General features: G+C 45.2%; 1 protein-coding gene across 2 annotated transcripts in view; it reads left to right on the top strand.

Moving 5' to 3' along the window:
• SMOX (spermine oxidase) overlaps positions 1-19,470 on the top strand; it is a 57,570-nt gene that overhangs the window by 15,141 nt on the left and 22,959 nt on the right. For both annotated transcript variants that reach the window (XM_051617349.1, XM_051617348.1), the window contains exon 2: positions 15,317-15,551. In XM_051617349.1, coding sequence (XP_051473309.1) covers positions 15,344-15,551 — 208 coding nt within the window. In that variant the 5' untranslated portion in view covers positions 15,317-15,343. The remainder of the gene's footprint in view (positions 1-15,316; positions 15,552-19,470) is intronic.

The following is a 19,470-nucleotide window of genomic DNA, read 5'->3' as shown; positions in this document are numbered from 1 at the left end:
GCTATGGGTCAAACCCACACCTGATAACTTGTGAATAAGAAGCAGGATACCTGCTTGGTTGGTCATTAGTGTCTTCTTTACAAAACATTTTGGAGCCCAAACCAGACACGCAATGCTGGATGTTTGCAAGAGCACAAGGTGGTTTGTGATGCTTACTAGTTCCTGGGGAGGATTCATCTTGTGGTTGTGGCTGAGCATGGATGAGCTGTCCTTGTAGAGGGATCCATGGCACTCACAGAGGGGAAGTGTCACTCTAGGTCTTCATTAGGCTCTTTAGGCACTATTTTAAGTTTCCTGAGCCTAAGTCGTAGAACTTCTTAAGACAGGAGTCAAGGCCTTGATTGTGGCAGGCAGTGCTTTGGAAAGCTGTGTGGAGAGCCTCGTGGCTCTTAAAAACAGTGGCCAGTGTATCAGAAAGGGACATTGTGACCGAGGAGAACAAGTTTCAAATCACATGTCCCCCAGCTAGTGCTGTTCTTTCGATAGGAAGACTTGTTGGAGAATGTTAATTGAGTCCCTTTTTAAATGAAGGAGGCTTTGCTTCCTTACCAAGTTTTCAAAACAAATTTTCCAAATACAGAGCCTATGTTTCATTCAAGTGTAAATCCTTTCTCTTTAACCTGGAAGTTATCCCAGAAATAAAGCCCATCCATTCACTACTGGACAGATCCTTGCCACTGCGGTGGAAAAAAAGAGGTGGATCGAGTTATCCAAACAGGAAGGGAATTAAGAAAGGACTTTGCTTAGTGAGCAGAGCTCTCATTTAAGTTTAAACGGTTGTCCTACAAACTCCACTTTATACCTCTGTTGCTTTTGAAGCATGGCACAATAACTGAAGTGTCTGCTAAATTTAGACATGACCAATTTTTCTTGCCAACATGCCAGTCTATCTGTAGACTGTGCAGATTTCAGCAGGTAGTTATGGGATGGATGCAAACAGTGGTTTGAAGTTTACTGACTTGTTGTCTCTTCTGACTTCCACATACCTTGGTTCTGGTTCCTTTTCATTTGAGGGCATTAATCCAAACACTTTTGGCACAGCTAGGTGCTAATGCTGAGCTTCCTGTGATGAAGCTGAAGCACTGAAAGGATGAAGTGTGACGTGCTGAGTACAATGAGCTCCCATCTAAACACACTGAAATTGTGCTATATTTTTAGCAACTTATGGATAGGATTGCCACTCTTTTACCCTCAGTCACATGGAAAGGCTGTGGAAGAACAGATAAATCACAAGTGTCCCAGTTCCTGCTTCTACTGTTTACAATGTGACAAGTCTTCCTGCTGTGTGAAAAATCCCTTAGATCTAAAATATATTTTTTTTTCCCTCCTCAGCCTATGATATTTAATTTTTTGCTCTCTGAGCAATGTTTTATCTTAATTCTTTGAAGCTGTTTGAGACAGTTTCCTGGAGAGGAGCAATGAAAAATAAACTTCCCTTTGTTTCACTGAAGGGTCTTGATTGTCACAGAGAAGAAGCATTTTGGAGCTCAGGTGTGTGAGGAGCTATGAAAGGCACGTTGCAGAAGTGATGATCCATCATTTCTGTGCATCCCATGGCACCCCAGGCTGCTGGTGCCTGTGGGGTCCTTAGTAACTTCAAAGCACAAGAAATCGACTGGAGTAGGTTTTCTGTTGGAGTCTCCAGACAAAATTTCAACCTAAGGCTTTGGTTTGAAGTTTGCAACAAGGTGGAAACAAAGCTGAGGGTGTCACTGAGTTTTCATGGCTTTCCTTTCCAACCTCTCTTGTCTTTGATGAGCTGTTTCTGCTCTCTACTCTGTGCCCAACACTCAGGTGGAAGATCACTGGCCAAGATAATTCCTTCTGCTGGATTACAGCAGAGGTGCTGTGTAAGAAGTGTTTTTTTTGTAGCAGTCACTGATTTCTTCTGGATATCTCTAGATGACCTGAATGCCGGCAGCGTTTAGTTAGGAGCACATCTGTGCTTTTGTACTGAAATGTTTCCTGTTGTCATGCAAAGCCCCACACCTCAGGCAGCATGGGGAAAACACCTCTCTTCTTCAAGGGAAGCTTCTAGTGGGTAAAAATCTCAGAAAGCCATTCTGCCAGCCATGATCCAGACTTCACAGAATCACTTGGGTTGGAAAGACCTTTAAGATCATAAGAGTCCAACCCGTAACCCTACTCTCCCTTGTCCAGCACTAAGCCATGTCCCCAAGTGCCACATCTAAACTCATCCAGGGATGTTTTTAAACACATCCAGGGATGGTGACTCAACCACCTCCCTGGGCAGCATATTGCAATGTCTGACAACCCTTTCAGTGAAAAAGTTCTTCCTAATGTCTAGACTAAACCTCCCCTGGTGCAGCTTGAGGCCATTTCCTCTTGTTCTATCACCGGTTACTAGTGAGAAGAGACCAGTGCCTGCCTCTTTACAGCATCCTATCAGGTAGTTGTAGAGGGGGCAGTTGTGATCCAAGTCCATGCTTCCCAACCTGAATTCTTCTCTCATCTGCCACCTGAGCATGTTAGTGCAGACAGCAGGCTGGGGAAAGCTGTGTGTATTGCAGCGTGCTAAAGTCAGCCCTGGTGAAGTGTCTGCTGTCTTAGAGCTGAAGTGTGTGGTTTACATTTAATGTTCCTGGAAAGCCCAGGAGAAGTTTTCTTCCACCTGGAAGAGATGTGCTTTTCCTGGACTCATGTCTAGTCTGTTCCAGGCTGAAGTCAATCCAGTTACTGTGGGAGTAAATCCATGCGGTGTTTAGTTTCTCTGCTTTTGCTTCTTATTACCCAGTGTTTCTGTTGCATTTAATGATTTTCCCTGTGGCTTGAATGGTAAAGATGTGGAAACTGCTTGGGGATGGCCTAAAATCAAAGCTTCACTCTGGGTGTTGCTTTCAAACAGAGAAGAAATGATGCTATTTAGGGAGTTGTGCTGCTATTTCAGGGCAGTTTGTTAGGTTTGGGTTCTGAGAAGTGGTAAGAAAAAATAATTGCTTTTGGGCTGGCGTGTCTCATATGGTGTGTCCTGAAATGATCCTCATGTACACATTGAGTTGGAACCAGTACTGAGCCTCTCTGCAGGCAGATCCATTCCCTGTCTCACCCTCCTATTACAGAGGATGGGAGAAGAAGAAAAGATTCCTGTTGCAACTTTGCTCCCAAGCTTGCTGCAATGGATTAAAAACCCCAAACCACAGAGAATTCCCAGACGTAATATGGGCACCAGTGTTTATTTGACTGAGACCCCATTGTGTTCTGAGTTGTGCAAACACAGGCAAGTTTCCTTTTTAATTAAAGCTGGTTTTATCAATTACGTTTCCCAAACAATTGGAGAGAGAAGGAGGGTGGTGAAGATAAGATCACGCTGTTATGCAAATGGGATAGAGTACAGCTCTTCTTGGCAGCTGGAATCCAAGTTCTGCAGAAAACTTACTTGCAGGATTATTCTGATCCATTATGTCAGAGCAGTTTAGTATCTCCTTCCTTTTAAAGTCCTGAAACATCAGGCTTTGCTGTCACAAGAAGCTTAGCAGTTTCAGATATCTCCCAATGCTGAATGTGATTGAGGAGCTGGAAATAATTTCCACCACGGTGTCAACCAAGGCTTGTACAGACATGGTAGTTTGAGGCTGGGTGTTGCTTGTCCTGGTTAGCTCAACAGTTCTGTTCCTGAGCTGTTAACCTTCTGTCTCGTCTGACATGTTAACAGAGCCAAACTGCATCTTGTTATACTGATTTTGGTTCTGGCCAGCTGACAGTGTTGATAGGTCCCTGATCATCAACAGAATCTGGAAACCAAAAGTGTTAGAATTTTTGGCTAGATGAACAGTGTCTATCACCAGGGCTGAGACAGGAATATGCCATTCACTACAGTAGGTTCAGTAGCACTCTGGTGTCCCTGTTCTCTCCAGCTTCTCCTGATGCAGTAGATGAGTGTCCTGGCAGTGTAAGCTGTCCTTGGTGATGGCCTAGGTAGAAGTTGTGGGATACCTTCTAGGTAGGTGGGCCCTTGTACCCATCTCTGCAGCCCTTCAAAATAAAGGGGATGCTGATGTGCCAGCTACAGCACATGCTTGTTCTGCCTTTGGGGGGTTTGTAGAACAGAGGATTTACTGGATTTGCTTCTCTGTTGTGCAAGGAACATGCTGAAGCTGGGCTTTTTGTCACTGCTGTGAAACTCCTTTTAACTGTGTGCTGTGTAACACTGTAGCCTCTGGCAGATGAACCGCAGCATTAGAGTGTTCTGATCTTACTGGCTCCGTGGGCAGGAGAAGCTCCATAGCCTAAACCATGTGGTGCAGGGAAGTCATTGTCCCAGCTGCAGACAAGCTAACCAGCTTTATGTGACCAGGGGAGCTGCAATAAAAAGGGGAGGGAAGAGACTTCTGCTGCCAAGACTGTCCCAAAAGTTCAGCCAGTCTAACCATAGCTGAGACCCATCTTACCATCCCAGGGTGCCCTTGCTGTGTGTTTGTGAAAGACCTATGACTTAATTTTCAGCCCATTTCTCTGAGATCACCTGGGGATGGTGACTGTCTCCTAGCCCTTCAGTAGGAGCTTGTGATGGTGAAGGAAATCGTCTGGTCCTTAATTTTCTCCTCGTGCTGTGAATCAAAATGCTGACCCACTGGGCAAGGTGTATTCCAGCAGGCTGTCAGAGGGGCTTTTGAAAAGCAGTAGAAGACAGCCCACTTCCATCTTGGAGATGGCTGAGCCTGCTGAATTCTCACAGTGCCCTTCAGCCAGGGGAACGTGCTTGAGAATCAGCCATAGGCCAGCCAATTATTTTGATTTATTTTCTTTTCCCTCAGATGAGGAGGATTTGAAAAACACGTAATGGTGCATTTTATCCGTGAGTTTTAAATGGTGTGATTCATCCCCCATGTTCTTGGCATGATGTTCTTTGGTTTATTTTTTGGATATCCTTGCAGTTCTGTTAGTGCCAAGCACTGCGTGGAAGTGCCCTGTGGCAAACAACCTGCTCTGCCCATATGTTAACTTGAAAAAAACCCCAACACAGCTCATAATAGGAAGTCTTTATACTGCATGCCAAGAGGCTTGGGGCTTGTTAAATATAATCTCCTTGTCAACAACTACCCAATTTTAAAAGTAGCCTTGGTGTGAATCAGCTTTGAACAAGTTCATTTGACTCGAGGGATATTTGCAGGCATTAAACCAAGTTGGATCACAGTGGTAAAAATGTACAGTGGTTTCCTGATCAAAAGCACCATCCAGTGACCCTTTTTGTTTGTTTGTTTTCATCTCCTCTAAGCATTCACAAGTAGGGGTTTTTCCAGCTAGCAAATTTTTGGTGACTTGGAGAGGCTTCCTGGGGCAAGTGTTTCTAGAAGCCCCTCGGTGTGTGACTGAAACACTCACTGCAGTTAATGCCAGATGAACTTTGGTGTGCAGGGGTATGGATGTAATGAGACAAAAATGCTTCTTTGCCTGAAGTCACTATTATTCACTGGGGTTCATGGGATGCTCAGTGGATTCCTCACTGGTGTGTAAATCACCTGTGACACTTGTATGCTCCTCAACAGGTTCATTTGTGAAGTCAGAACTGTGGCAGCCATTTACAGAGTGAGCTCTCCTCCCTGCCTGCCCCGTCTTTGTTGCCTTCTGCTCCAAAATTGTCTGCCCTGCCAGCTCTGCACATGTTCTCTCAGGGGGGAGGCTACTCCCCCTGTGATGGTGACAGAAGCTGATGGCTCATGGCAATGCTTCCTGGCTCTCCTTGTCTTGAAAACTAGATTATCAGAGATGCTGTTTTGTCCACGTATCCCACTCTCCCTGGGCTGCTGGTCTGATCCCTCAGCAATCTGGAAACTGGTTAGCTATGTCTTTTCATGCAGTGCAGCTTTGGATAAGCTGCTGAGAAAATCAGGCAGCAAAGGAGGTGTCCAGTGCCTCTAAGCTAGCAGGAGATGTTATCATGAGGCCTTTTTCACCATCTTTGCCGACTGAGACGTAATTATAAAATGTCAGATTTGACAGTTTATTCTCTCTATCTCCCCTGCATTTTTCCTGGATGATGGTGCTGTGGAAAGAGGCAAAGGGGACAGCTGGCTTGGATCATCCTCACAAAAAAATACTGTTTCTCAGAACATTTTGTTGTCATTGTTGAAGAACGTAAACATTTGTGCTTCCTTTTCTAGGCAAGCAGTGTAGGACCACAGAAGGGTGCTGTGGTTGGAGCCTCTAGCCTGCATAAGGTCTGATGGCAGCTTTGGGCTGTTTCTCTTTTGTAACTGACACAGTAGTTTTACGGAGGTGGCTCCAGGTGGTCATCTTTACAAGACACAGATGGGTGAAAAGGCTTGCCTGAGGCCCCCCAGACCATCAGTGGTCAAACTGGGAGCAGCAGTCCATTGTTTGTGGAGTGGTATATTGAAGCAGCACAGCTTCTTCTCAGGTTGGGAAGAGGAAACAATTTACTATGGCCCTGTCTCTGTCGGTCCTGAGCTGTAGGTAGGTGATATTTCTGGAAGTGAGGAGGAAGTGATGACAGGGCTTGCAGTGTTTTGTTACGAGAATAAAAGCTAGGCAGTCCAGCTGGGGTCATCTTCTCAGGCTGGAGGAGACCTGAGTTTGGACTGGAGAAGGTTAACGCCCTGATTTCCCTCTGTCTCTTTTGGGATGCATCCAGAGGAGGAAGAGCATGGAGTCAGCCTCAAGGTCTCTGCTGCCTTCAGAGAACTGATGCTGAGGGGGTTTTGGGCACCAGGTTTGGCATACGGGTAAATTGGGAAGCCTTTTGTTCCTGCTGCTCTCCAGGAGTGTGCAGGTGGTGTGTTATTAATGTGTTTCCTTCCTTGATGTCTGATCCAGCTCTGCGTTCACTGGGAGTCTGTCATCGGGGTGGGTCAGTAATTTGTAAATGGGGCTTGTAGATGTTATTGTCAGATCAGCTGCTGAACTGCTGCCTTTTCTGTGCCTCAAGCCATGTCTAATGCTTTGGGCTTTTACAAGGGCAAACTGGAGTGGATGGCAGCATTTATTCTTAGTTCCAACTTACTTTTCTCTTACGGTCACTGTTATAAATTCCAGCAGCTCCCTGGAAATCAAACCCCTTTGTTTCTGCTTCAGCCTGCAGGAACATCAGGCAGGACATGGGCTGCTCATCTGTGGCAGGAATGCTGCCTTGTTTTTGGAAAAGCTGTTTGTCTTTCTTGTACCACCATGGTGAGAAAATCATAGAATCGTGGAAATGCTTTGTGTTGAAAGGGACCTCAAAGATCATCCAGTTCCAACCCCCCTGTATGGGCAGGGACACCTCTCACTAGACCAGGTTGCTCCAAGCCCTTCGGATGGGCTCTGGTATGTACGTAGATGGCTGTGGACCATTGTCCTGCTCCTGCAGCTCTCCAGGTAGTTGAGTAAACGAGGTGTGTCTGCTTCCGAGGCAATAAACCTCCCCTTGTGCTGCAGACGCAACCTGGCTGGGTCGGTGTTTGCACAACTACTGTACAAAGGCAGTTTCTAACAGCAGCTTTGCTTCCCTCACGTATCTGACTGACGTGGAGTACTTAAGTTCCATTAATAATGCTCCTGCCTTCTGTTGAAAGGCTGTCCCTACTTAACCCGTTCTGGTATCAATGGTGTTCTGAAAAGGAGCGATTTTGACGTGCAACCTCCTGGATTAAACAGGAGGAGGTTTGTGGGGAGGGAGAAAAGAGACATATCTTCCAGTTTGACATGTTTACGGCCTGGAGAGCTTGGAAGGAATATCTTGGAAACAACAGGCAGTAAAGGATTAATGTGCTTGCTTCTGAGAAGGCTGATGAAAGGGAAAAAGAGGGAGAAGTTACAAAATGCTTGCTTGTTGTGCCAGGAGCCACAGAGAGAACCACAGCTAGCAGTGGTGGGAGGCACTGGTGACAGGCAGTGCTGGGGCCAGCACAGAAATCTCCTTCCACTTCATTTTTTCTGTCTACTCAAAGATATGATCTGCTCTATCCTGACCTCAGTAGACAGCCTGAGTCTGAAACCTGGAAAGGTGTTCAAGGAGATAAAATTCCACTAACTAGCCTAATCCTTCCAAGCACTTCTCCCTCAGTTTAGGAAAAAAAGTGTATGGGAGATGAGAATTGAAAATGTTGCTATTGCAGTTAATGAAATAAAGGTTAGTCATTACAGCCATGCAGTTGCTCAGTACAAGTTGTGCTAGACTGTGTAATGAGTGAATGACCTAAATGCTGGAGTGTCTTTACAGTTGCTAAATAAGCTGCCTTTCTGTTTCCTTTGTGGAGCTTTTGCTTAGGGGCTCTGCTAACAGTGCTAAGATAACCCCTCTGCTGTGTGCATTGCTGAAATAATAGCGATGATTGAAAAAAGGCTTTTGAAACTCTGTATCAAGAAGTTTGCTGATGTTTGTTTGTTTGATTTTTTTCATGGATTGCTGAAGCCCTGGGGATGCCCTGCACTGTGGGACTGGTTGCCCTTCCTTAGGCAGCACTGGAAACGTCCTGCATGTGTGCTCCACGTATAGAATCATAGAATGGTTAGAGTTGGAAGGGACCTTCAAGATCATCTAGTTCCAACCCCCCTTCACTAGCAGGGACACCTCCCATGAGACCAGGTTGCTCCAAGCCCCATCCAGCCTGGCCTTCAACACTTCCAGGGATGGGGCAGCCACAGTTTCTCTGGGCAACCTGGGCCAGTGTCTCACCACCCTCACAGTGAAGAATTTCCTCCTGATCTCTTACCTAAATCTCCCCTCTTTCAGCTGAAAACCATTACTCCTTGTCCTCTAACTACAAGCCCTTGTCAAAAGTCCCTCCCCGGCTTTCCTGGAGCCCCTTCAGGCACTGGAAGGTGCTCTAAGGTCTCCCTGGAGCCTTCTCTGAACAACCCCAACTCCCTCATCCTGTCTTCATAAGAGAGGTGCTCCAGCTCTTGGATCATTTTCATGGCCTCCTCCGGCCACATCCCTCCTCAGATACATACACCTCTGCACCTTCAGATTTCTGAGGTGCCAAGGCCAGAAAGTTCAGTCTCAAACATCTGTCCTGGCCATCCTCATCACAAAGGCAGGAGCATTCCCAGCACTACAAACCCATCTTCTGGTGGGACTGGCGTATAAATGTCTCTGAGAGCCTGGATCCTGATTTAAAAGCTTCAACCAATATCCCCTCTGTCTTTAATAAAAAGTGTTTCAACAGCTGATTAGTGTCGCTGTTAAAAATAGACATTTTATTTCTGTTCTGAATTTTTCCAGCTTCTGCTCTTGGTTGCTCAATCTTTTTTTTTTTGTCTCTGCTTAGATTGAATTAATCCTTTGGTGTCAAGTGTTCTGTGTTTGTAAACATTCTCAGGCTGTGATGACAAACCTGCATTATAAACACATGTGCACGTAGTGCCCCTTCATGTGTTGATAGTATCTTGAATAGTTGCAGTTAAAATAACAATGAAACTGTGGTGTGTTTATTTCTTGTGCTTCCATTTCGTCTTTCAACTGGATTGTTTTTATCTGAGTTCCTTTGAAACACACAATATTGTTGGGTAGGCTTCTGATTAAAGATGATGCTTAAATCCTATCAATTAAAAACCCAGAGGGAATAAAGTGATTCTGGTAAATTTTAGTTGGCTTATACTGGAGCTGCTTGGTCTGGGAGGTCAGCAGGGAATTTTTTTGTTGATGATGCATTTCTCACCCTCCACACTGGCTGTTACACTTGTTAATGACTGTCAGTTGTTAAAGACTGTCAGTTCCACATTGTTGAAGGACTGAAAAATCCAGACAAATGTTATGGTTAGAAAAGAAAAACCAGTTCCTTGTGCAGGAGTCTCAGAATAGCAAGTGCAAGTGTAGCCACTGGCTGCCTCTTCTGAAGGTGTAGTTCCTCTCAACCCATTTTAGCTGTCAGCAGCTGTTTCTAGAAAGAATTTCTTTACCAAAAGAGTGGTTGGGCACTGGAACAGGCTGCCCAGGGAGGTGGTGGAGTCACCATCCCTGGAAGTGTTTAAAAGAAATGTAGATGTAGTGCTTAGCAACATGATTTAAGTGCTGAACGGGTAAATCAGGTTATGGTAGGGGGATTTAGGTTAGGGTTGGACTTGATACATCTTCAAGGTCCCTTCCAACCAGGACGATTCTATGATTCTAGCGCAGTACATGGGTCAGGGTGATACAGGGTGGTATGTTCAGAGAGTCAGTGCTGAGGTCCTTGTGTCCCTGGAGGCTTCAGGCTGGACTTGCTGTGCTCTGGCCCCATGAATGCCCCTTAGGGGCTGGGATGGGTTTTGGCTCTCCTGGGATGCATCTTCTAGTTTAGTTTCATCCATGAGGAATGAAACTGGCTGCTCCACTATCACTGCACCGCGTGAATGGAAGCTTGGGAGGTGGAGGTGTTGAGGTCCCTCCAAAGCAAACTCCTGTTCCCTGGCTAAACTGCTGCTGTAAGAGGACTCAGAGAAAAGTCTGGTAGTTGTTTTAAATTGGTCTGCAAGCTTCCTTTCAGCTTGTCCATCCTAGGATAGGAGTGCTAAAGATCAGCAGGATGGATTACTCCTCCTCTCCATCACCTGAAAGGCTGCAGACAGCAAATACACCTGAGTAATGGAATGGGGTGAGACAAGTCCTACCTGGAATGAGCATGACTGTGGTCTTTGGTGTGCCAGGAGCTCACAGCTATGGCTCTTGGTTATATGACAACCTCCTTTGTGAGACCAGTCTGAAGGGAGAGCAAGGCTGCTTTTTTTAGACCATCCACTCCTGGTGGAAAAAAACAAACCAAAAAAACCCAACCAACCACCAGACAAGCCTTGAAGCACGCAAGCCTTGTTTTCAGTACCTTGCCCAAGTCTTTGTGTCATCACAGCTAGGACAGCACTACCAGGCGAGTATTTGGGTGAGCTAAGAATAGCAGATTTCCTTGAGAAATGGTTTTGTTTATTTTGGTTTTGTATTTTTAAATTGTCGGAGCCTTGGTGACCTTTTTCTTACAGGTCCTAGAAGAATAGCCTGATCAGAGAGTATTGTTGTAATAAAGAGGGCAGTTGTGAACTGCCTTAATTCTCTGGCTTCTTCCTTGTGATGTGCAAGCTTTTAGTAGCAAAATGAGGAAAAAAAAATCATGAAGTGGAGGTATCCCTGAGCTTTGCTGCTATTGCTGCTGGACTGAAGGTAGAGAAGGCTAAATGGGACATTTGCACTTGTAGTGTTCCTAGGTTGCCTTTGTCTGTGGGTCCATTGTAACTTCAGTAAGGAGAAGGCACTCTGCTAAAGGGAATATATGCAGAATGTATCTTTATTAAAAGGATGAAGCACAAGCTTCTGTTTAAAATTATTCCGAAGTTATTGCTCGGGTAGCTCTGGTGTGTTGGCCCGTGGAAAGCTGGGGAGGCTCCTCTGTGCAGATGAAAGGAGTCACTGGATGCCCCATCCCTGGCAGTGTTGAAGGGCAGGTTGGATGGGGCTTGGAGCAGCCTGGGCTGGTCGGTGGGTTCCTGCCCATGCAGGGAGGTTGGAACTGGGTGTTCTTGAAGGTCCCTTCAAACCCAAACTAGTCTGTGGCTCTGTGAGTTCTCTGGAAGCAGTCAGTGGGCTGGGTGCACAACTCAAGATCAGCAGAGATGATGCGATGGGGAGTTTGTAGGATTGAATGGTTGAAGAATACAAAAGGATTGAAGGGTACAAATACCAGGAGTGGAAACCCATGATTCTGGGTTGGTAGAATGATGCCTATCTTAGAAAATAATTTTTTGCAAAGATTTGCCTGCTGGGAAACAGCACTTGAGCTCAGGGTTTGTTTTTATTGGAGGGAGGGTATGTTTAGGGATTTTTTTTTAAGGTATTTTTTGAATGAAGGAAACTGACAGTAGTGGGCAGGAAAGAAGGGAGGGTAGTGGCACCTAGGGAGGCAAGGACAGTGGCTTTGAAGACTGAGAAAAGGGAGCAGGTCTGGAAGAAGAAGTGAATAAGATATCATGAGTGAGACATTTCAATGCACAAGAGGTAAGAGGATCAAAGCTATTTTTCTAAGACAGAAGGAAGATGTGAATTTATATTTTTGTTTTAAATGTTTTCCTGTGGATAGCTGGTGCCTGTCAGCCAACTCACAGGAAAGCTATAAGCAAGACAAAGCAGAGGGAATTTTGCTGTTTGTCAAGCTGTGATTTAGATGGACACAAAGTAAAATTACAGCCTTGGAGGGATTCACAGTGCCACAGCTCCCACACTTCTTAACCCTGTGATTTAAAAAAAAAAAAAAAAAAAAAAAGGAAAAAAGAAACAACCCTTTTTGACAATGAAGGAAAAGTCAAAAGCCAAACTGTCTTTGTGTCAGAAGACCTCGTAATACTCACTTGCTCAAGCCCTGGCTGGTGGCTTGGCAAGTACTGAAGGTAGAGCATTGCACATAATTGACTGTGTTTTCTGTGCTTGTCTTACTTATGAGCCTAACAGAGTGTATAATTGATACTGAAATAAAGTGTAGTGGGGGTTCATATATTTATATTGTCTGTGCACTTCACAATGGAGCGTGTATCCTCATTGGAAAGCCCGAGCTCTTGCTAAATTTTAATTGCCTTTGCCTGCCAATCACACAGTAAAGGTTGTGGGCTAATTAAGGGTGGTTTCTAAATCAGGATTCTGTACACACAGAATACCCTGTTATTTTCTCATCTGTCTAGACAGGTCACCTAATCCAGTATTAAAATGCTGAAAACAGGAGGGGAAAACATTTTCTTGAAACTTTCATGTGAAGGATTTCTATGAGTGTGCCAAAGCCAGGATTAGGGAAGCTGCATTTAAAGAACTGAGCTGAACTGGTTTGATTTCCATGGGATGTAGGTAGCAAGAAAGGTGTTTGTTTACCGTGGCAATTAAAATGCATGGATCCAAGTGTTATCTGGAGACTGGATGGGAAGTGGAGAGTGTTGTAGAATGTCTGTGGGTTGTAATAAATCCTGAAGACGTGTCTGGTTAGAGTTATTTCAGCTAGGGTTTTATAATAGCTCATGAATGAGTAAGGATGAGCCAGATTAAAATTTATTTCCTTAAAGAAGAGAAAACTAGGATCATCTGTGAAGGGCCTTAGCACAGAGGAGGACATGAACATGAAAGGATTGTTTGATGTTTCTTATAACATAGTTTTGTGGGATGTTCCCCAGTTTTCATTGGATAGTGGTTTTGAAACTACCAAAAGGACATTAATATTTGCATAAGGTTAATAGGCCATTGAGGAGTGGTCTTGTGTTTCATATCAGCTTCTGACTGGTGAGGGTTTAACCTACACATGATGGGGCAGTTCCCAGCTAAGTCCCAAGGAAGGCCCTCTCTGCCTGGAGTGTTATGTCCCTGTTTATTTTAAGCCATTCTGAAAATCCACCCCTGGAGTGGATTAAGATAAAAAAGAACAAAACACTCCTGCCCCAGATGAGGAAAGTCCACAGGAGGAACGAATTAGCATCAAAGCCAGGTAGAGACAAGTCCTGAGGTGTCTGCAACTGAAAACTTGACCCATCTCACCAGCAGCTGTAGGGAAGGAGCTCTGCATCCTCTACCCCCCTGCCTTCTCCAGATTTTTACTGTGTCCTGTGGAAGAAATTGTTCACTGTTGCTTCTTCAAGCTTTGGTACTGCTTTTGAATCCAACTTGCTCAAAAGGAAGTCCAGTGCCTGGTTTTGGCTGCTCAGAGCTTTTCCACTTGTCAAAGGACCATGAATCATGACTCTAGAAAGCATCAGATGCTTGACGTGCTTGACTTCAGCTTGGAAATAACTCTCTGAACACCAGTGTCTGGCTCCTTATGACAGATATCTGCTAGATGAGATCTGTTGGTCAGGAGATTGAAAACAGGGAGATGATTGATATAATTACAGGTAGAAGTTCTTAGCAGGGCTGGCTCAATGTCATCAGTTTGTTGCTCAGTGGCAGTTGCAACAAAGCTGTTCTGGCAGGAGCAGAGTTTGTGACAGGCACTGTGTGCATCTCACTTGCAGGTGAGCCCAAATAAGGTGGATTGAGCTGAATTCCACTGCTTAAATCACTACTGGCTGCAGGTTGGTGTCACCTCTGTTACAGAGTGCCAGTGTTGCTTTGTACCTTGTTAATATGTATGGTCATATACTGCAATAGTCTAGCAGTGTCTTCAGTGCAAAGGTTTGACTCTTCTGAGAGAAACAAGAGTCTTTGACACTGGCCAAGTGTTGGGAATGTTGGGGAAGAGCTCAGAAGGAGTATCCAGCAGCTTGGTAACAGGTAGGGGCATCAGTACCAGTTCCTTGGATTTCTACCAAAGCATCGGGTAGGACAATAGGCAGGGAATTGTGTGTGCTTTATCCAATTCACTGAGCACCAGCTGATCCAAGGGCTGATGAATCCTGGGTTGTGTGTTCATTCTTTGCAAGTCAGGACTCCTGTCTTCTTGGGCCTGATGGAGCATGGGTCTCTGTACCTTGTTCCTTTATGCTTTTGAGTGCAGGTGTGAACCTATCCAGAACTAGATGACTAGACACTGACGTGTGTGTATAGGGACGTGCTACTTTGGTGATCCCTCATTAAGGTTTAACCTTAACCTCAGGCTGTGGACTCAGGCTGTGCACTAAAATACAATGATAGGACCTGAGAACTAAGGGTAAACACAGTTAAAAAGATGGAGTTTGTAAATACTGCTCAGAGGAACAGTTGGGTGCCTTGGGTAGGTGGAGGTAGAACTGGACTAGTTAGGACTGGTCTGGGTTTGGATTTCTCTTCGTCAAAGACTGAGGCTGGTCCTGATGTGGCAGGACAGTGTTGGCTGCTTCATGTGGCTCTGAATTTTTCAGCTGGCCCTTCTTGGCTTTCATCAGTCGAAACATTTTTCTGTCTGTACCATTTCTGTAATGATTGGTTTGATATGTGATCTCCATGCTTGGAGCTAAATCCTCTTTATCTACCCCTGTAGTTGTATGATCTGAACCTTGTGCTTTGTGGTTGCCACAGAGGCAAAGTGAAGCTTCATCGCTGTGTTGTGGAGTTTGTTGGCACTGGGCATGTGGTTTTCTTCTTGTTTTTTTTTGGTAAAGTCTTTACCACAAAATTGCCCCTTTTGGAGGTTATATAAAGAGATGGGAGTTTGTAAATCATTGGACTCCTCTGGAAATAGTCTACATGGTACAAGAGGGTGGAGATTTTTTGATTCGTTTCCAGTACTGGTGCTCCAGGCCGGAAAGCTGTTGCATCCCAATTTGACCTCAGTTATCCTTCCCATGCATCTCATTTTGAAAGGCTGGGTCTCTGTACACATTTTCCTTCTTTTTCTGATGAACCTTTCTGGGTTGTTTTTTTTTTTAGCCTCCCTTAGGATTTTTAACTCCAGAGGATAAGCCGAGTCCCCTGAAGGCGCTTTGTTTTCTTCTTCCTTAGGTTCCTTAGAAAGAGAGCTTGGACGGCATGCAAAGTTGTGAAATATCTGCAGACAGCACGGATGATCCTCTCAGTAGTGGCCTACGGAGAAAGCGACAGCCTCGAATAGTCATCGTTGGTGCTGGGCTCGCGGGCCTGTCGGCAGCCAAAGCGCTCTTGGAAAGCGGTTTCACGGATGTAACCATCCTCGAGGCGACCGACCGAATCGGAGGCCGCGTGCAAAGTGTGAAGCTTGGTAAGGGCAGCATCTGGGGAGGAGTATCAAGGCTTTCCTTTTGTCCTGCTTAACGAGGCTTTGGGTTGTCGTTAGGTGCGTTTGGCCTTTGGAAACGGGCTCTTTCGGTCAAGGTGTAGGTGGAAAAAGTTACTTGAGGTGTGGTGTTGTCGGGAATATCGAGCCTTGGGCTCTTTTTGGGGTGGGTGGAGTGAATCTGAACTATCTTGTGCATGGGGTAGTGGATTAAAACTTGAAGAGGGGAGATTTAGATTAGACATTAGGAGGAAATTCTTTGCTGTGAGGGTGGTGAGATCCTGGTCCAGGCTGCCCAGAGAAGCTGTGGCTGCCCCATCCCTGGCAGTGTTGAAGGGCAGGTGGGATGGGGCTTGGAGCAGCCTGGGCTGGTGGGAGGTGTCCCTGCCCATGCAGGGGGGTTGGAACTGGATGATCTTGAAGGTCCCTTGCAACCCAAACCAGTCTGTGATTCTATGATTTTCCAAGGGAGGGCTGCTCCAAAACTGTGTTTCTGTAAAGTAAAGACCTTGGTGATTGTTTTCATTCACACGGGAAAAGCTTTGCGTAAAAGGTGTGTGGGAAGTGTTCTGTGGTTAAATAGCTGTATTGAGGCAGTTTCCACCAACGTTCTCAAGCTTGACTCTGGTCTAGGAACAGTCAGTAAAACCCCTGGTTAGTAAAGGGCTGTTTCTCAGTGACTTACATGGCTTGCAAAGGGGCAAGCTCCAAGCTATTCTGTTTCACAAATAGCCCCATTCATTTCCCTAGAGCTAATTTACTGTGTAGAGCACTACGTACTGTGAATCAAGCTGCTGGAAAAACCTCTTCAGTATATCCTTTCATCCTGATCTGCAGCTTTCCCACCTCTGTGGCTTCCTTTCTCAGTGTGTAATAAAGATGCAGATGCTGGATGTTTTAATCCTGTGTCCATTGGCAGGACTTGTAGAATCTCTTAATGCAAAACTACTGGAACAAACGTTGCCCTTTGCAGCACAGTAATCAGCAAAATTTTCCCTGGTGTCTAGAAGGGCATTGTCTGTTCCTTCTCTGCAGGAGGCAAAAATCTCTTCACGTTTAATTAATTGCCTTCCTGATTTCAATGAACTAGCTCTGTTTCTGATTCCACTCTCTATTTATTAACTTTGGCCTCTTGCTGCCCTCCTTTTTATTTATCAGGTGCTTACATCACTTACTGTATTTTACTCGATAAGCTCACTGCAGTAAATAAACAGCAGTGTCCTATGAACTTCCAGAAGGGAAATGAATGAAAAGGCAGTTGGACAAATTGAAACTCCAGGGTTTGAGTTAGGGCACTTTACATTCTGCTGAGACTTGGCGTGGAGGTTAGAATGGGAAACGTGTCCTTTACACACAATACACTGTATTAAAAATACCCTGGGTCGTGTCTGTGAGAGGAGGGAAGTGTTGAAGACATGAAATCTTCAGGAAGCAATGTATCATTTTGTCAGTGCACCTGTGGAAGAGTTTTGTTGTACTAGTATAGAGACCAATTCTCTCACCTTTGGACCCCTTTACTGGTTACTCATCTCTTTGCTGGGAAGGTACCTCCTGTTTCTTGCCATTTCTTAACTAACGAGACAAGAGCAGGCTTCTTGCTCTGCTGGAGATCTTGCAGTGGAGTTGCCACTTATTTGTAGAGTAGAAGACTGGAATCCAAAGTCTTGATCTTTTGGTGCCTTTCTTAAAAAAAAACATGTCTGTCCTTTCTTGTCATCTTCTAACTATCAAAGTTACACAGCACGGGGAGGGACTGCAGTTCTCTCCCAAGGTGGGTCCACATTCTGGCCCCTTTTTGCACTTTGCAGATTCACATGCCCTTTTGCCAATCAGTTTTGGAGCCCTGTTGGGCTGTGAAATGTTCAGAAGCAGCATGTGCTTAGAACCTCCTTATTCGCTGGTATGAGGGCAGAAGGCCAGCATGGTCCTGGGCTGTATTTCCTTCTAGTACTGCCTGGAGCAGCAAGGTTACACCTGGGGCATGGAAGACCTGCTCATTTCTCAGAACTGGCTAAAGCTCACAAACAAAACTGTTACAGAAGTGGCTCTTCTGAGTCTTCAACACACGACTGCTTTGATCTGCTTGTCTAAGTGGCATTTAAATGTTAAACTTCTCTGACCTCTCCCTCATCTGCACACTTGACTACAAGTTCAATCTTCAGCACATCTATGGTGGCACCCTCACAGGACATATCCTGATACTTCTTCCACTCTCACTGAGCCATGCAGTGCCTTGCAGGGGACACTATTTTCCCTCAGATGCACAGAAAATATATTGCTGTTCAGCACAGGGAAATAATTTGGATTTTCAGAGGTTTGCTTGATCATCTGTAGCCCAGGGGAGGCAGAGGCTTTGTGTTGTTTGTGCATTTTAAGTGTGTTTCTTGTGTGTGATCTAGAACATCTGTAGCCACTGCAGATCCATCACGACAGGATGCCCAAGAAGTAGGCAGGGCTGCAAGGGGAAATGGGAAAGTTCCTGTGCGTATTCAGAGGGCTTGATATGGAATCTCTGCATTCCTTTGGAAGATTGCTGGTATGGAATTGTTGTCTGTGGGCCTGTTTTGTCTGCTGCTTGTGTCTCAGTAATTAGAGCCACAGAATAGGAAACTTTTTTTTTTTTTTTTTTCTATTTTTGATGTATTGAATGATTCACTTCAAGGCGATTAGTGTTGAAATTAAAATCTTTAAGCCCCTGAAGGTGAATTAGCTACTTCTGTTTAAATAGATGTTATTTAATGTTACAGTTTAAAATAATGTATTGTATCACTTACACTAGGTGACAACTAACTTATTTGCTTGGGAGTGATGAGAATGAGTTTGTAAGTATTACAGGCAAGAAAGGCTATTTTGAATTTATTGGTATTTACAGGATCACAGAATCACAGAGTGGTGGGGGTTGGAAGGCACCTCTGGAGATCATCTAGTCCGACCCCTGCTAGAGCAGGATCCCTTAGAGCAGATCCCACAGGAACACGTCCAGGCAGGTTTGAAATGTCTCCAGGGATGGAGACTCCACAACCTCCCTGGGCAGCTTGTTCCAGGGCTCTGTTACCCTCACAGTAAAGAAGGATTTTCTTATTTTCAGGTTCAACCTCCTGTGCTCCAGTTTGTGCCCATTGCCCCTTTGATTATATTCCACACAGCTACCGAAACAGGAGAACTTGGAGCGTATCTGAATTGTTACTGAGCACCAATACAGCAGGACCTGCTGGCATGTATTTTTTTTTCTTTCAAAGATGAGGTGCTCCATAAATAAGGGCTATACAGAGGAGGATTGTTAGTGAAGCAGAGAGCGAGCTCCTGACAGGAAGCAGCAGGCACTATTCCTGCTGCTTATCTGGCATGTGATGACTCGCAGGAGGATTGCATTAACAAGGTGACTGCCACATGCAGTATTGATGAGCTTGGTACCTCTGGCTGCCAACTTCAGCAGTCATTTCCTCTAGGCTGGCTGCTCTGGGAGAGCAGAGGAGCTTGTGGCACCTTGAATATTCACACGGTTGGAACTCTGCTGTGCACTTGGAAGCACGTGCTTTGTTTTTAGACAGACGTGGGAATTGTGCTCTCAAGCGCTGTAAGGTGTGTTTTGAAGGGTAATCAGCAGACTCCCTAATGATGAGGTGGTTGAAAAACAAGATATGTGGAGCCTCCCTTGGAGGCAGCATCTCTTGGAGCTTCTCCCCATTAAACCTGACTGCATCAGAGAATAGTGCTGCAGTGTCTTGCTGTCTGAGCATATATTTACATGTTAAGCAGTATATGATGACTGGTAACTGCACAATCCTTTTCTCATCAGGCAGGATCCTATTAACTGACCCACTTAATCAGACATCACACACCTCTGCAGAGCAAGCTGCACAGTGTGGTGTTGGCAGGGATGCTGGGAGAGCACTGCTTTGTC

The sequence above is a fragment of the Apus apus genome, chromosome 4, assembly GCF_020740795.1.
Source record: "Apus apus isolate bApuApu2 chromosome 4, bApuApu2.pri.cur, whole genome shotgun sequence".
NCBI lineage: Eukaryota > Metazoa > Chordata > Aves > Apodiformes > Apodidae > Apus > Apus apus.
This window is presented reverse-complemented; position numbering and strand designations above follow the sequence as displayed.